This window comes from Pipistrellus hanaki (assembly GCF_964339955.1).
Source record: "Pipistrellus hanaki genome assembly, chromosome: 2".
In the NCBI taxonomy this organism is placed as follows: Eukaryota; Metazoa; Chordata; class Mammalia; order Chiroptera; family Vespertilionidae; genus Pipistrellus; species Pipistrellus hanaki.
The window spans coordinates 134,169,664-134,183,022 of NC_140504.1; the positions used below are offsets into that span (position 1 = coordinate 134,169,664).

Below are 13,359 nucleotides of genomic sequence, written 5' to 3' on the forward strand. Positions count from 1 at the left end.
AGGAGGTTTTGTGTGTATTTAAAATGGTACTTATATCACACATCTTAGACAACTTCTCTCACTTTCAAGGAGACTAATAATTGGTTCATATATGAAAACAATTTCTTTCTAAATTACTTCTTAAAGTGCCATGTTTTAAACTTAACCCTCAAATTAGAAGTAAATGGTGACTACTAGATTTTTCAACCCGTGTGCTCATGAGAGCAGAAAATGAAAAGATGATAGAGAAACAGCTTGTAAAAAAATGTTCCATCAATTGCCCTAGTTAGAAACTATTTTAGAAATAGTAATACTTCTTTAGCAAACTTATAAGGATATATTTACACTATAAACTAGTAAGTTCATTAAACGATGTGTTCAAATGTACCTAAATGTTTTGTTTATAAAAAAAACAAAACTGGAGTTAATGGGAAACTTTAGCTAGGAGTTAGAAAAAAGAAAAAAAAGAAAAGAAAAGAAAAAAGCAACAATGCAATCCTGCTCCATGCTCCTGGGCCCATGGCAAACAATGCTTATCAATCAGGCATTCTCTTCTTAATGAGCTGGACCTGCTTTGAGAATCTTCAAAAAAAAAAAAAAGCTCTGAGCATCCACTTTGAATGTTTTAGAGCTGACTCTTCAGATGAAACCTGTTCCCCCGTCAGTCTAACTGCAAGCACTAGAATGCTGTCTCTACGCAACACAGTTCTAATCCTAGATCTGCCCGGAATGCTTCTTAACAATTTTGGGCAAGTTGAACATAAACACCTTAGGTTCTATTATCTATAAAATGGGGCTAATAATACTTAAGTTCCTTAAAAGTTATTGCAAAATTCAAGTAGGATACTGTAGATGAATAGGCTTTAAAAAAAATAGTATGACATATCACTTCTGATGGTGACCACCTCCCCACAGCAACATGCCTCTCGCTAAGGACCTCCTTCATCCCTCTCCAGAAGAGAAGAGAAACAGAAGCAGCAGCTCCTGGTGTAGAGTCCTAATTCCCACTGCATGGATGTGAAACACCCAGGATGCTATAAAATCTTTAGCCATGCACAAACAGTAGTTTTGTGTGTTGGCTACTCAGCCTACTGGAGAAAAAGCAAGGCTTCCATAGAATGCTGCTTCAGAAGAAAGCAGCACTAAAAGCATCCCGAGCCATTCCAATAAACACATTTTGGATTAAAAAAATTAGTTATGGTAATGACTATCAATTAACACTTACCACATGTTATCTATAGATACTATTTACATGTTCTGAGCATGAATTATGGCTCCCATTTTATGGATGAGCAAATGAAGGCACCAAAAATTGAAGTACCTTCCTCCCTTCTCCCAGGTCACAAAGATAGGAAGTGGAAAGTCAGAGCTTTGCACCTCAGCAATTTATCTTAAAGAATCCCATGCTTCTGACTAATATGCTAGCTTTCATTCTTTGCAGGCTGTAGAGCACCCTAAGTTTAATCTTTACCTGACTGATGTGTACTGAGCCCTGGATGAAAATGCAAAAGGAACAGAAGGTTTTAAGTTTGCTATAGAAAACTAAAGGACTACCCATATAAAAAATGACAAGTACCAGGCAGGCAGGCAGAAGTACTGATAGAGAAATCCTACAAGGTCTGATATCTGTTGGGAGAGAAGATCAACCTGGTGCCTGGAGATTTCTGCAGCAAGCTATCAAATGGATAAACATCAATCCTTAGGCATCTGGAGCCTCTGAACACTGGATGCCCAAGTGGTGTTGCATAATTATACTCCTGGAAAGTTAGCTAATGAGATTTCCTTTAACCTTACTCCTTGTGTTTCTCCTTTAATCTTTAACTGAAAATACTAATTCTCCTTGCCAAAACCAGTTTGGCTCAGTGGATGGAGCGTTGGCCTGTGGACTGGGGGGGGGGGGGGGGGGGGGGGGGGGGAGAGGGGGGGGTAAAGAGGGGGAAGGGGGAGTCCAAGGTTTGATTCTGGTCCAGGACATGTATCTTGGTTTCAGGTACATCCCCAGTGGGAGGGGTGCGGGAGGCAGCTGATCGATGTTTCTCTCTCATCAATGTTTCTAACTCTCTATCCCTCTCAATTCCTCTCTGTAAAAAAATCAATAAAAAAAAAAGACTACTTTTTCCCCATCCCCCAGTTTCTAACACAAAATGTAAATGATTATAGAAATATATATTATTAACTTTCTAAAAATTTTAAATTGACTCAAAATAAATCCTTTTTGGAGTAAGGTGAGGTGTAAATGAATAAATGCTCTCAGTTCCTGTGTACCACTAAACATTAATAAGCAAGTGGAGAGTCATGTAAAAATTCTGTTCCCCCTTTAAAATCTTTTCTAGAAATCAGGCTCATGAGTACAAAAACCTGAAGACTGCTTTGACAAGTTATAAAGTTATAATGAATAATGTATCAAGAAAGATGATGAACCCTAAAAAATCTTACAGTATACTATCATTTTATGTCCGGTTCATTCAAAAGAATTGTGATTTGCTTCTATCTCTAAAGTAATTTACATTTACAGTAGAATAAGGACTATATATAATCTTTATGTTTTCCAGATTCCTCGGCTCATCTAACATGATTTATTACTTCATAGCAAATGACTACAAGCCCGCTCTAGTTCAGCCTGCTGCTCACTGGCCATCTGCTGACTTTCCATGTGATCTTCATAGCCAGAGGCTTTTGTTCCTACTTGCATGGATGAATCAGAAGCAAGATCAGAATGTTTTATCAGTTTATTATGGTTTTGGTCAATGATAAGATTGGTTATAGCCATTGCCAAGGTGCTACTGGGTTTTTGTTGTTTTTTTTTTTAGAATATACGATGCCCTAATGATAGGTGCTATTTGGCTGAGTGGAGTTTGAGGGCTGATGTGATGTAGAAGAGCACTGTACTGAGCTTGGAAACAAGGTTCTATTGTCTGCTTTTGTTAGGAGTATGGTCGAGAGCTTTGGAAACCACAAAGCACTAAGCAATATAGTTCCTACATATGTTACAATTAGGCCCGATTACAACTGAATAAAGACTTATTACAGGAATTGCTCCTTTCATGGCCAATAACAGTTTCTTAATTGGCACATCCAAAAGCCAGCTCTTAGTTCTCTTCCCAATTGACTCAATCTATTTTGTAGGTATTTCTTGTTTCAGCAGCCCATGAATGATAGGTCTTACCTAAGGTTTCATAAGGACCTTCTTTTTGTACTACATCCCATCTTATGACTTTGACTATCAATGACTCAAATCTGTAACTTACCTTCTAGAATTTTTCTCCCCCTGGGTATCTAAAAGGTATGTCAAATTATGTTCAAACCTGAAATTAGGTATTTTACATTATGTTCAAACCTGAATTCCTGACCTCTTATTTTCATAAAAATCTTACAGTATTAGAAACTAGTTATCTTTCTTAATGTAGTGATTTGGTTCCTTTACACAGACTGCAAGTCAACTATCTTGGAGGAAGGGGATTCTATACCTCTGTGTGTGTTATGTTGCAATGGTTAATAAACTTCTAGCCCTAAGGAGTTTGATTCAAAGGATAGACCGTTGGCCTATAGACTTAAGGGTCCCAAGTTTGATTTGGTCAAGGGCATATACCTTGGTTGCGGGTTTGGTCTCCAGTGATGGGTGTGCAGGAGGCAGCTGACTGATGTTTCTCTCTCATCAATGTTTCTAACTCTCTATCCCTCAACCTTCATCTCTGTAAAAAAAAAAAAAAAAAAAAAAAAAAAAAAAAAAAAATCAATAAAAACATACATATTTTTTAAAAATGAAAAAATTTTAAAAAAAACTTCTAGACATTGTACCTCATATATAATCTAAATATTTCTTACAGAATTTTATTTTCTCCTTCATAAAACAATTTTTGGGGCATGGTCTTAACAGTTATTTCTTTTCTGAATAATCTGTGTGAAATATTGAAGATCGCATCAGGCACTTGCCTGAAATGATGGAGCACAGACATCCTTTACTCTGGCCCTCCAAACTAAGAGAAGCAAACACTCGTGCTTAATCAGTTTGGCTCAGTGAATAGAGTGTCAGCCATGTGTCCTGGGTTTGATTTCCGTCAAGGGTACACAACTCGACTGCAGGCTCGATTTCTGGCCCTGGCTAGGATGCATGCAGGAGACAACCAATTGACATGTCTCCCTCACATTGGTGTTTCTCTCTCTGTATCTCTCCCTCCCTTCCACTCTAGAAATCAATGGGAAAATATCCTTGGATGAGGTTGGTAAAAGTGGCATTTAACAACAACAACAACAAAGTTATTCCTTTATATTCTTGAAAATGGTTCTAAATTAATAGTAAGTCCTTTTAATCTTTCCCCAGAGATGCCATCTGACGATGACTCATTTAGATTGGTATTATTCCTTATAACTTCTTCTAGCATCTTATTTTACTAAAATATAGTGCACCAGAATATAAATATTATTCAAATTCATTAATTTAAAACATAAAACAACGTATCTTCCACCCCACAGGATACCATGAAGTAAAATCTTGCTTGTCTAAGTTATTTCTAAAACACAATCTCAGAACCTTATCCAATACTCCCCTTTTTTGTTAAATTAACTCTCCAGACTCCTTTCCCCTTGACCCTTTACCCATACACTATTAATTATGATATGTTCATCACTTATCTGTTTAACCTTTTTATTAAAAAACAACTCCTACCTTATTATATATTGAAAAAGACTCTAGCATCTATTCTAGTCCTGCAACTTCTAGTAGTGTGTGTCAAAGAAAGCCACAATACACGGGCCGAAATAACTACTTCTACTTTAAAAACAGCAATATACCACAGATGGTATTTTAACAATGTGTCTTATGTAGGAAATACCTTTAAAATAACAGAAAATGTGACTGACCATGAGTAAAAACAAAAAAATTGTTATGTTTCAATTTATTTCTTTCAAGTACTTTTAAGAATGAATAAAAACTTCTAAAGATGGAACTAAAAGGATGGCTTACCACAAACAATCTGTATGCTGGAAAATATAATTTGAAAAAAAATGACATAACTTGCAATATATAAATCACAGATAAGAGAGGAAACTTTTCATGAAACGCCACTGATTCAAATCTCCATTCTGAAAAGACAAGCAACCTTCTATAACCAGTTCTTTACCATATGGTAAATGGCATGACAACACAAGCAAAAAGCCAAGTATCTGTATCTTAATGATAAGCCTTTATTTAGCTGACTGCTCCACATATGCTGCACATCAAAAAAAGAGAATGCAAGACAGGTTAGGACATGGACTCTCCATTTGTTATTACCGAGCTATCAAACAACATCTGGTTAACAGGAATTATTATGCACAGTAGTAAGAGGAGTTTCTAAATTTGACAACTGAAACAAGAGAAAGATTTTTAATTAGAAAGTGGCATTTAAAGAAAATAGAATCCTTATATCCAAGGATTTAGAGTTGTACAAATTCTTGATTAAGCCTCAGAGTAAGTTATCACTGGTATGTATCTTACCAACAGAGAAAGCAATATAAAGAGTTCCAAGTTGTGGTTTACTGAGCAAGTGGAGCTGAACAACTGATGGAATGATGGAACTCTGTTGTGCATCTCCCATACACAATAAAAATTAATGGAAAATATCTTTGGATGAAGTTTTTAACAACAACAAAATGATTTCTTCATATTCTTGAAAATGGTTCTAAATTAATTGTAAGTCCTTTAATCTTTCCTTATAATGCCCTCTGACGACTACTCATTTAAGTCAATAATGAACTTGGATTTTTAGATGGCCTTTTCAATAATAGACCCTGTTGCTTTGCGCACTGCCCTCTTTCTCCCCCGGGAAGTAAGCAGTGCAGCTCCCGGAACACTGGAAATCACAGCTCAGTCTGAATTATTCTTTTCTGAATAATCTGTGTGAAATATTGAAGATCGCATCAGGCACTTGCCTGAAATGATGGAGCACAGACATCCTTTACTCTGACCCTCAAAACTAAGGGAAGCAAACACTCTTGGAGTTTTCTGAGTTATTAATTTCCAAACTTGCAGAATCAAACTGCTAGGCTGTTGTAAAATGACAATGAACAACACTCCTCATACTCAATCTTAAGGGAAGAAAAAGCTGTGAGAACGTCAAGCAGACTAAATGTAACCAGAAAGCGTGCTTCTCTATGGTTTGGGGTTGGAGGAAGGGACAGGAAGTGAAAAGCCACACACTTTCTGTACCTATCAGATTTGAGAAATTGCTGGGTTCACATAGAGTTCTGTTGCAGGAGGGAAACCTGTTCTGCTGATTACCGTGCATAAAGGTGATGACATGCAGAGACTACCGAAGATAATGTTCAGCTTAAAAAAAATTTTTTTAACACTCTCTCGTCCTTTATCAATTAAAACAGAACACATAATACAATACTAGACATTTTGGGAGCTTAGAATCAAACAAAAACAAAAGTCTTATGGGAAAAATGAGGCATCCTTATTAATAACAGCCTGGGTAAATGAAGAATCTAAAAGATGAGGTTTAACTTCATAGTCTTATGAGGCTATCCAACTACCCCATTTCCTCAGGTGTGGCTTAGTCTCAACCTAGCTGGTTTTCCTTTGACAGCTGAAGTAACTGAGGTTTTGGACAGAGTAAGGGATTTATCAGGGTCACAATGGTTAAGAACAGTGCTAAAAACCGACACCTTTATCACAAAGTCATCTTATTATCAAGTCTCACTATTCCTTTCTTCCTGCATGGCAATAACAATCGTCACTTCACCTATACTTTGTCTTCTTGAGTTGGGATTTTCCTTCCTTCTCTATATGAACAAGTGCTAAATGGTAAAGGATTAAACCAGAACACCTCTGCACAAACATACACTCAAAACTGAAACAAAGAGCTGTGACCAGCAAGTAACACAATCGGTCAAAATGTCATCTATTTTCAGAAATCTGAGGGCCCACACAAACCTAAGACATTTTTGTAAAATGCCTCTCTCAGATAGCAACAAAAATTTTAAAAATTCTAGTACAAACTTTCAAAAGGAATTGTAGCTATGTATTCAAGCTCTTTATCATGCAAGTAATTAGGGTTACATATTTAACATACTTTTTTTTCATCTTGCTTTTTTCTTACTGGGGAGAAGGCAGAAGAAGATTCAATTCTGTCAGGATTCTCTAAAAACATTTGTCTAATCTGTGGCCCCTGGGCTTCCTCCCTGAAGCACCGCAGCCAGGGGCGGGGGCGCAGGGAACGAACAGAGCCGCCCTGTGGAGAGCTTTTCCTTTTCCAGTTAAGACTGGGGACTGGGCCGTGTACAGAGGTAACTACTTTCCTAAGCTGTGTTGATGTTGTTTTTAAGTAAAGAGTAAACATGCCTTTATAACTGACAAGGAAACAGATACCAGGTGGTCAGAATTTAAAAGGCAGATACTTTAAAATGGGTGGTGGGTAGGTTTCTAAATGGAAAGAAATGTATGTATTTCCTTTAAAGAATGCCAGTTCTTTTTCCCAGTTCCCTTTCTGGCAAGGTTTCAACCACTAAGTCAAACATAAGAAACATCAGTGATTTCCAAGTTTGTAAAAAGATTTTTTTCTTTTTCTTTATGAAACTAACTTGTTGATTGTCAACCTTTATGTGAAATTGCAGCGTGTTAAGTTCAGGAGACTTTCTTAAGGTCACGTAGTCAGTAACAGATGAGCAACTAACCCCAGAAGCACTCCCCACAAGTCTGCCCTCCTAACCACTATACCACATAAGCTCACATCTGATTCATTTTAAGAAGTGAGCATACCTTATGATTTCAAACGCTCACTTGTATATGTTCTTCAAATAATTTTTGAAATCTATCATTACAAAATAAAATGTGCCAATGAAAACTGACAATTCTATTGTTCCTAATTCATCCCTTCTCCTGACAGCCAAGAAGCAACTTCCAATACCAAGAATTAAGTGAAGACTTTAGAAGAAAGCTAATTAGTGCCTCTAAGCAAGCAAATCCTGGCAGCCATAGCTAAATTAACTGAGTTAGCATATCTCTACCTAATATGCTAATAATTGAACTACAATTAAGGATGGTGGTTCTCAATTGTGTCTGCACATATTACAATCACCTGGGAAAATTAAAAAAAAAATACCCATGTCCTGCCCTATCCCAGACCAATACATCAAAATCTTTGAATCAAAAATTAGCATTTAAAAAAAGCTTCTTATGTGATTCTAATGTGCAACCAGAGATGAGAACCACTGTTAAATTTTTGCAGTGAATAAATTTGTCAGTTCTGATCATTTGTCATACTTGTTGGAAAAAACTGAATAGCAAAGGAATCGAGATAATTACATAAATACCTATGTTGTGAAGCAGAAGATAATATGGTCCAAAAGAAAGGTCTCCTCTATAGGAATTTATACAAGTAAGGCAATACTTCTGCCTGTGGGGGGGTTAAAAAAGGCTTTTTAAAAAAAAACAAAAACTTTTATTGATATTTCACAGAGAGGAGGAAGGGAGAGAGATAGAGAGCTAAAAACGTCGATGAGAGAAACATCGACCAGCTGCCTCTTGCACACCCCCTACAGGGGATGTGCCCGCAACCAATGTACATGCCCTTGACCGGAATCGAACCTGGGACCTTTCAGTCCGCAGACCAACGCTCTACCACTGAGCCAAACCGGTTTCGGCTTAAGGAAGGCTTTTAAGGGAGCACCGTTAGGGCAGCCCGGCCCCGGCGCCCGCCCGCCCGCCCGGCCCCTGTCGCAGCGGCGTGTGGGCCCCTGCCGCCGCCCGGGCCTGGCCGGTGGCCTCTGGCAGGTCCCTGCACGCTCCCGAGCGGCTGTGAGCGATGCGGGACGCGGACGGCTCGTCAGCAGTCTTGTAGCTGGATCCCCTGGGAAGGAAAGTTGTAAAGCATCGAGAAGAAAGCCTTTTCCACTGGGAACACTGATTTGCACCTGGAAATGGGGAATGGACTGTCAGACCAGACTTCTATCCTGTCCAGCCTGCCTTCGTTCCAGTCCTACCACATCGTTATCCTGGGCTTGGACTGTGCTGGGAAAACGACAGTGTTGTACAGGCTGCAGTTCAACGAATTCGTCAATACTGTGCCCACCAAAGGATTTAACACCGAAAAGATTAAGGTGACCTTGGGGAATTCTAAGACTGTCACCTTTCACTTCTGGGACGTCGGTGGCCAGGAGAAATTAAGGCCCCTGTGGAAGTCCTACACCCGATGCACAGACGGCATTGTGTTTGTCGTGGACTCCGTTGACGTTGAAAGGATGGAAGAGGCGAAAACCGAACTTCACAAAATAACTAGGATATCAGAAAACCAAGGCGTCCCTGTACTCATAGTTGCTAACAAACAAGACCTGAGGAACTCGCTGTCTCTCTCGGAAATTGAGAAACTGTTAGCCATGGGGGAACTGAGCTCGTCCAACCCCTGGCATTTGCAGCCCACCTGTGCCATCATAGGGGACGGACTCAAGGAGGGGCTGGAGAAACTCCACGAGATGATCATTAAGAGGAGGAAAATGTTGCGGCAACAGAAGAAGAAGAGATGAATGGTGACAGCTTTCCTGTCTGTGTGGAGTCGATTTCCTCTGGTCTGATTTTGACAAATGGAAGCCTGTTTGCCCGCCTGTCCTTCTGGATGCCGTTAAAGCTTTGTGTTGTTGAACAGTCAGATGCCCAACTCTGTTGCCTTGTGGAAGATGAGCAAATGCAGTGCTTCTTAAAATGGTCTCTTCTCCCTCCCCCACAAATCTTTTGGTACTGCCATTTTGGGAAGCCAAGCAAGGATAGTAAATTGACCAGAAAACAGTTGTGGAAATTTGACCTGAAGTTAGAGAAATAAAACTTTGAAGAATGAAAAAAAAAAAAAAAAAAAAGGAAGGCTTTTAAGGAGGTGGTGACTTTTGAGCATTTGACATTTGAAGATTAGGAGAGACAGATACAAAAATGAAAGGCAACAAGAAATAAAAAATACATTCTCTGAAATAAAGAATATTATACAGAGTCCTAAAAACAGAATGGAAGATCGCAAGAATCAAGTCAAAGATTTGGAACATAAAGAGCCAGAAGATACTCCTCCGCAGAAGCAAGAAGACAAGAGAATCCAGAAAGTTGAAGATAATGTAAGAAACCTCTGGGACAACTTCAAGCGAACCAACATCAGAATTATGGGGGTCCCAGAAGAAGAGAGTAAGATACCAAAAACATACTGAAAGGAATAGTGACAGAAAACTTCCCCCACCTGGTGAAAGAATTAGACTTACAAGTCCAGGAAGCACACAGAACCCCAAACAAAAGGAATCCAAAGAGGACCACACCAAGACACATCATAATTAAAATTCCAAGAGCAAAAGACAAAGAGAGAATATTAAAAGCAGCAAGAGAGAAACAGGTAGTTACCTATAAAGGAGCACCCATATGATTGTCAGCTGATTTCTCAACAGAAACCATACAGGCCAGACGGGAATGGCAAGAAATATTCAAGGTGATGAATAACAAGAACCTACAGCCAAAAATACTCTACTCAGCAAAGCTATCACTCAGAATCGAAGGCCAGATAAAGAGCTTCACTAATAAAAAAAAGCTAAAGGAGTTCATCACCGCCAAACCAGAATTATATGAATTGCTGAAGGGGGTTCTTTAGGAAGAGGAAGAAAATAAAGATAAAAATTATGAACAACAAATACATAACTATCAACAAGTGAATCTAAAAGCCAAGGGAATTAAAAAACCTGATGAACTATATTAACTGTTGAATAGAATCAGAGGTATGGAAGGGGAGTGGACTGATGATTCTCAGGGAAAAGAGGAGTGGGGGGTGCGGGAAGAGACTGAACATAAACTGTGCACCTATGGATGAGGACAATGTGGGGGTGGAGAAAGGGCAGATGGTGGGATAGGAACCTGGTGGAAGGGGGGAAAAATGAACTTTTGTAATAATATGAACAATAAAGGTTTATTTAAAAAAAAAATCTCTTCCTTCGACTTACAAACTTACTTATAATCACATATTCTTCACTTTTTTTCTTTCTGTCTCTCCTGTTCAAGCTATTCCATCTGCCTGTGACCAGGATTCCATTTCTTTGTGCCTCATCTAGGACTCTGTTTTATATATATATATATATATATATATATATATATATATATATATATATCCCTCACCCCACCAAGCTTCACATTATTTTTCTTACTGGCTCCTTCCCCACACCCTATCAACATGCTTAAGCTTCTTATCCAAAACAAATTGTTACTGTTCAATCTCTCTGCTACCCTTATGGAGTTTCTAAAAAAAGAAAAAAAAAGAAAAAAAACTACATTTGCTAACTCTACTTCCTCATCTTAATAGGATATAAGGGTTCATATATCCCTTCAAATTATATAAATTGTTTTCCCAAATGTGCAATTTTTTCCCTTGAGGAAAGAATGTATATCTTTATTCCTACTTTCAGTGTATAACTATATATCTCAATGTATAACCTTAGCTATAAAGGATTTGTTAATGGCATTTGACTTTACAGTCTGGGGAATTTTGGAGCATGTGTAATGTAAGTCTTAGTGTTTCAGATAAGCAGCATTTCTCTGTTCGCTGAAACCATAGGAATTCTAGATACAACCTGGTGGTTGTTCTATTATTACAAAACTTTTTGCAGTGTAGTTGACTTGTCACTCACTGAAATTAAAAACCTCCAGGTGATGCACAACATCATAAAGTGGGGCCTGAAAAACTCAACGGAAAGAAAATCAGTAAATAAGGAAACTGAAATAGTGCAGGCAATTTAGTTACTGAAATGTGATTTCACCTCCACAGAAACTGCAGGTGTTCACCAAACAGTTTGTAGTAGTTTCCTGAGTACTTGTGCTCCATAGGAATACTGACATTAAGTCTTGTGTATTTTCATACGTCCTGTCTTTTAAAAAAATTTTTAAATATTTTTTATTGATTTCAGAGAGGTAGGGAGAGGGAAAGAGAGATAGAAACATCAATGATAAGAGAATCATTGATTGGCTGCCTCCTGCAAGCCCTCACTGGCAATCAAGTGCAACCAGGGCATGTGCCCTGACCTGGAAGCAAACCATGACCTCCTGGTTCAATCACTGAACCACACTGGCTGGGCCATAAGTCTCCCCTTTTAAGGCAGAGTATACTTGAGCTGTACTAAAATGACAAGGAGCCAACTCTGAAACTCTATTCAAAATAGATAATGGGACAAATATACATTATATATATATTAGAGGCCCAGTGCACAAATTGGTGCTGGGGAGAGGGCGATTGGTGTGAGCTGGCTGGGGGGAGGGGCCGCAGGCAGTTGGCTGGCTGGCCTTGCCCCTGGTAGAACTCCTGGTGGAACTCTTGGTCAAGGAGACAATTTGCATCTTAGCCTTTTATTACATAGGACACATATACATATATCTTCTATAATAATAAAAGCATAATATGCAAATCTGCTGAACGACCAAACAGCAGAATGACCGTCTGGACAACATTCCAGAAGACCACGCTATGACATGCACTGTCAGGATGAGTGTGATGCGATTGGTCAGGAGGCCCTGCTATCACCCCACGATCACCCCTGCAGAGGGAAGCCCAGGCCACCCTCTGTAGAACGATCAATCCGGGAGGGGAGGGAGGTTTCTGTGATTGATCACTCCAAAGAGGGAGACCCAGGCTACCCAGATGGCAGCTCTGGAGAAGGTGGGCGGGGCCTCCCTCGGTGCAGTGATGGATTACAGAGCCCCAGCCAGGTGGCGGGGCCTCCCTCTGCTGGGCAATTGATCGCGAGCCCCAGACTGCGAGAGGGCACAGGCTGGGCTGAGGGACCGCCCCACCCCTGAGTCCATGAATTTCATGCACCGGGCCTGTAGTATACACACACACACACACACACACACACACACACACACACACACACACATATTGTATGTGAAGTACACATATACATTCCTAACTCTGGTTTGTGGGTCATGAAAATGAGAAGGTAGGGAATGTAAAAAACAAAGAACTAAACAATATCAAGCCTCATTTTACCCTCCAGGCTTTACCATTTGCTCTAAACTTATGTAAAAATATTTAAACACTGAGTAAAATGGAAGCACTTAAATTTTGCTTACAAGAATCATATGACTTTATTGTTAACTAGGACTATCAGATTGAGAAGGGTTAGAAGCAGAAATAATATTTAAAAAGGTGTTAAGTCTCTATAATACACAATTTAAGTGGAAGTGTTTAAAGACAATAGAGGAAAGACACACTAGGCGAATAGGAATTTGAATTTAATAAGTACTCAATACACTCGAGAATAATCTTTTTTTTTTTCTCTTTATGACTTTCAAGTTTGCAAGACTAGTTAATACAATACATTCAGTAAAACTAGTTAAAGGAAGAGTTTGCCTTGAGAGTGAAATTTTCCATTAGAATCCATTAATAT

The 13,359-nt window shown here is 38.9% G+C and overlaps 2 protein-coding genes across 2 annotated transcripts in view; one reads left to right on the forward strand and one right to left on the reverse strand.

Annotated features, from left to right (window-relative positions):
* Positions 1–13,359, reverse strand: part of RPAP2 (RNA polymerase II associated protein 2) — a 91,700-nt gene that overhangs the window by 14,078 nt on the left and 64,263 nt on the right. The gene's annotated exons all lie outside the window — the stretch shown is intronic.
* LOC311617161 (ADP-ribosylation factor-like protein 4A) lies at positions 8,630–9,793 on the forward strand. The gene has a single exon (XM_084873443.1). The coding sequence runs from the start codon at positions 8,881–8,883 to the stop codon at positions 9,481–9,483; it is 603 nt and encodes a 200-aa protein (XP_084729569.1). The 5' UTR covers positions 8,630–8,880; the 3' UTR covers positions 9,484–9,793.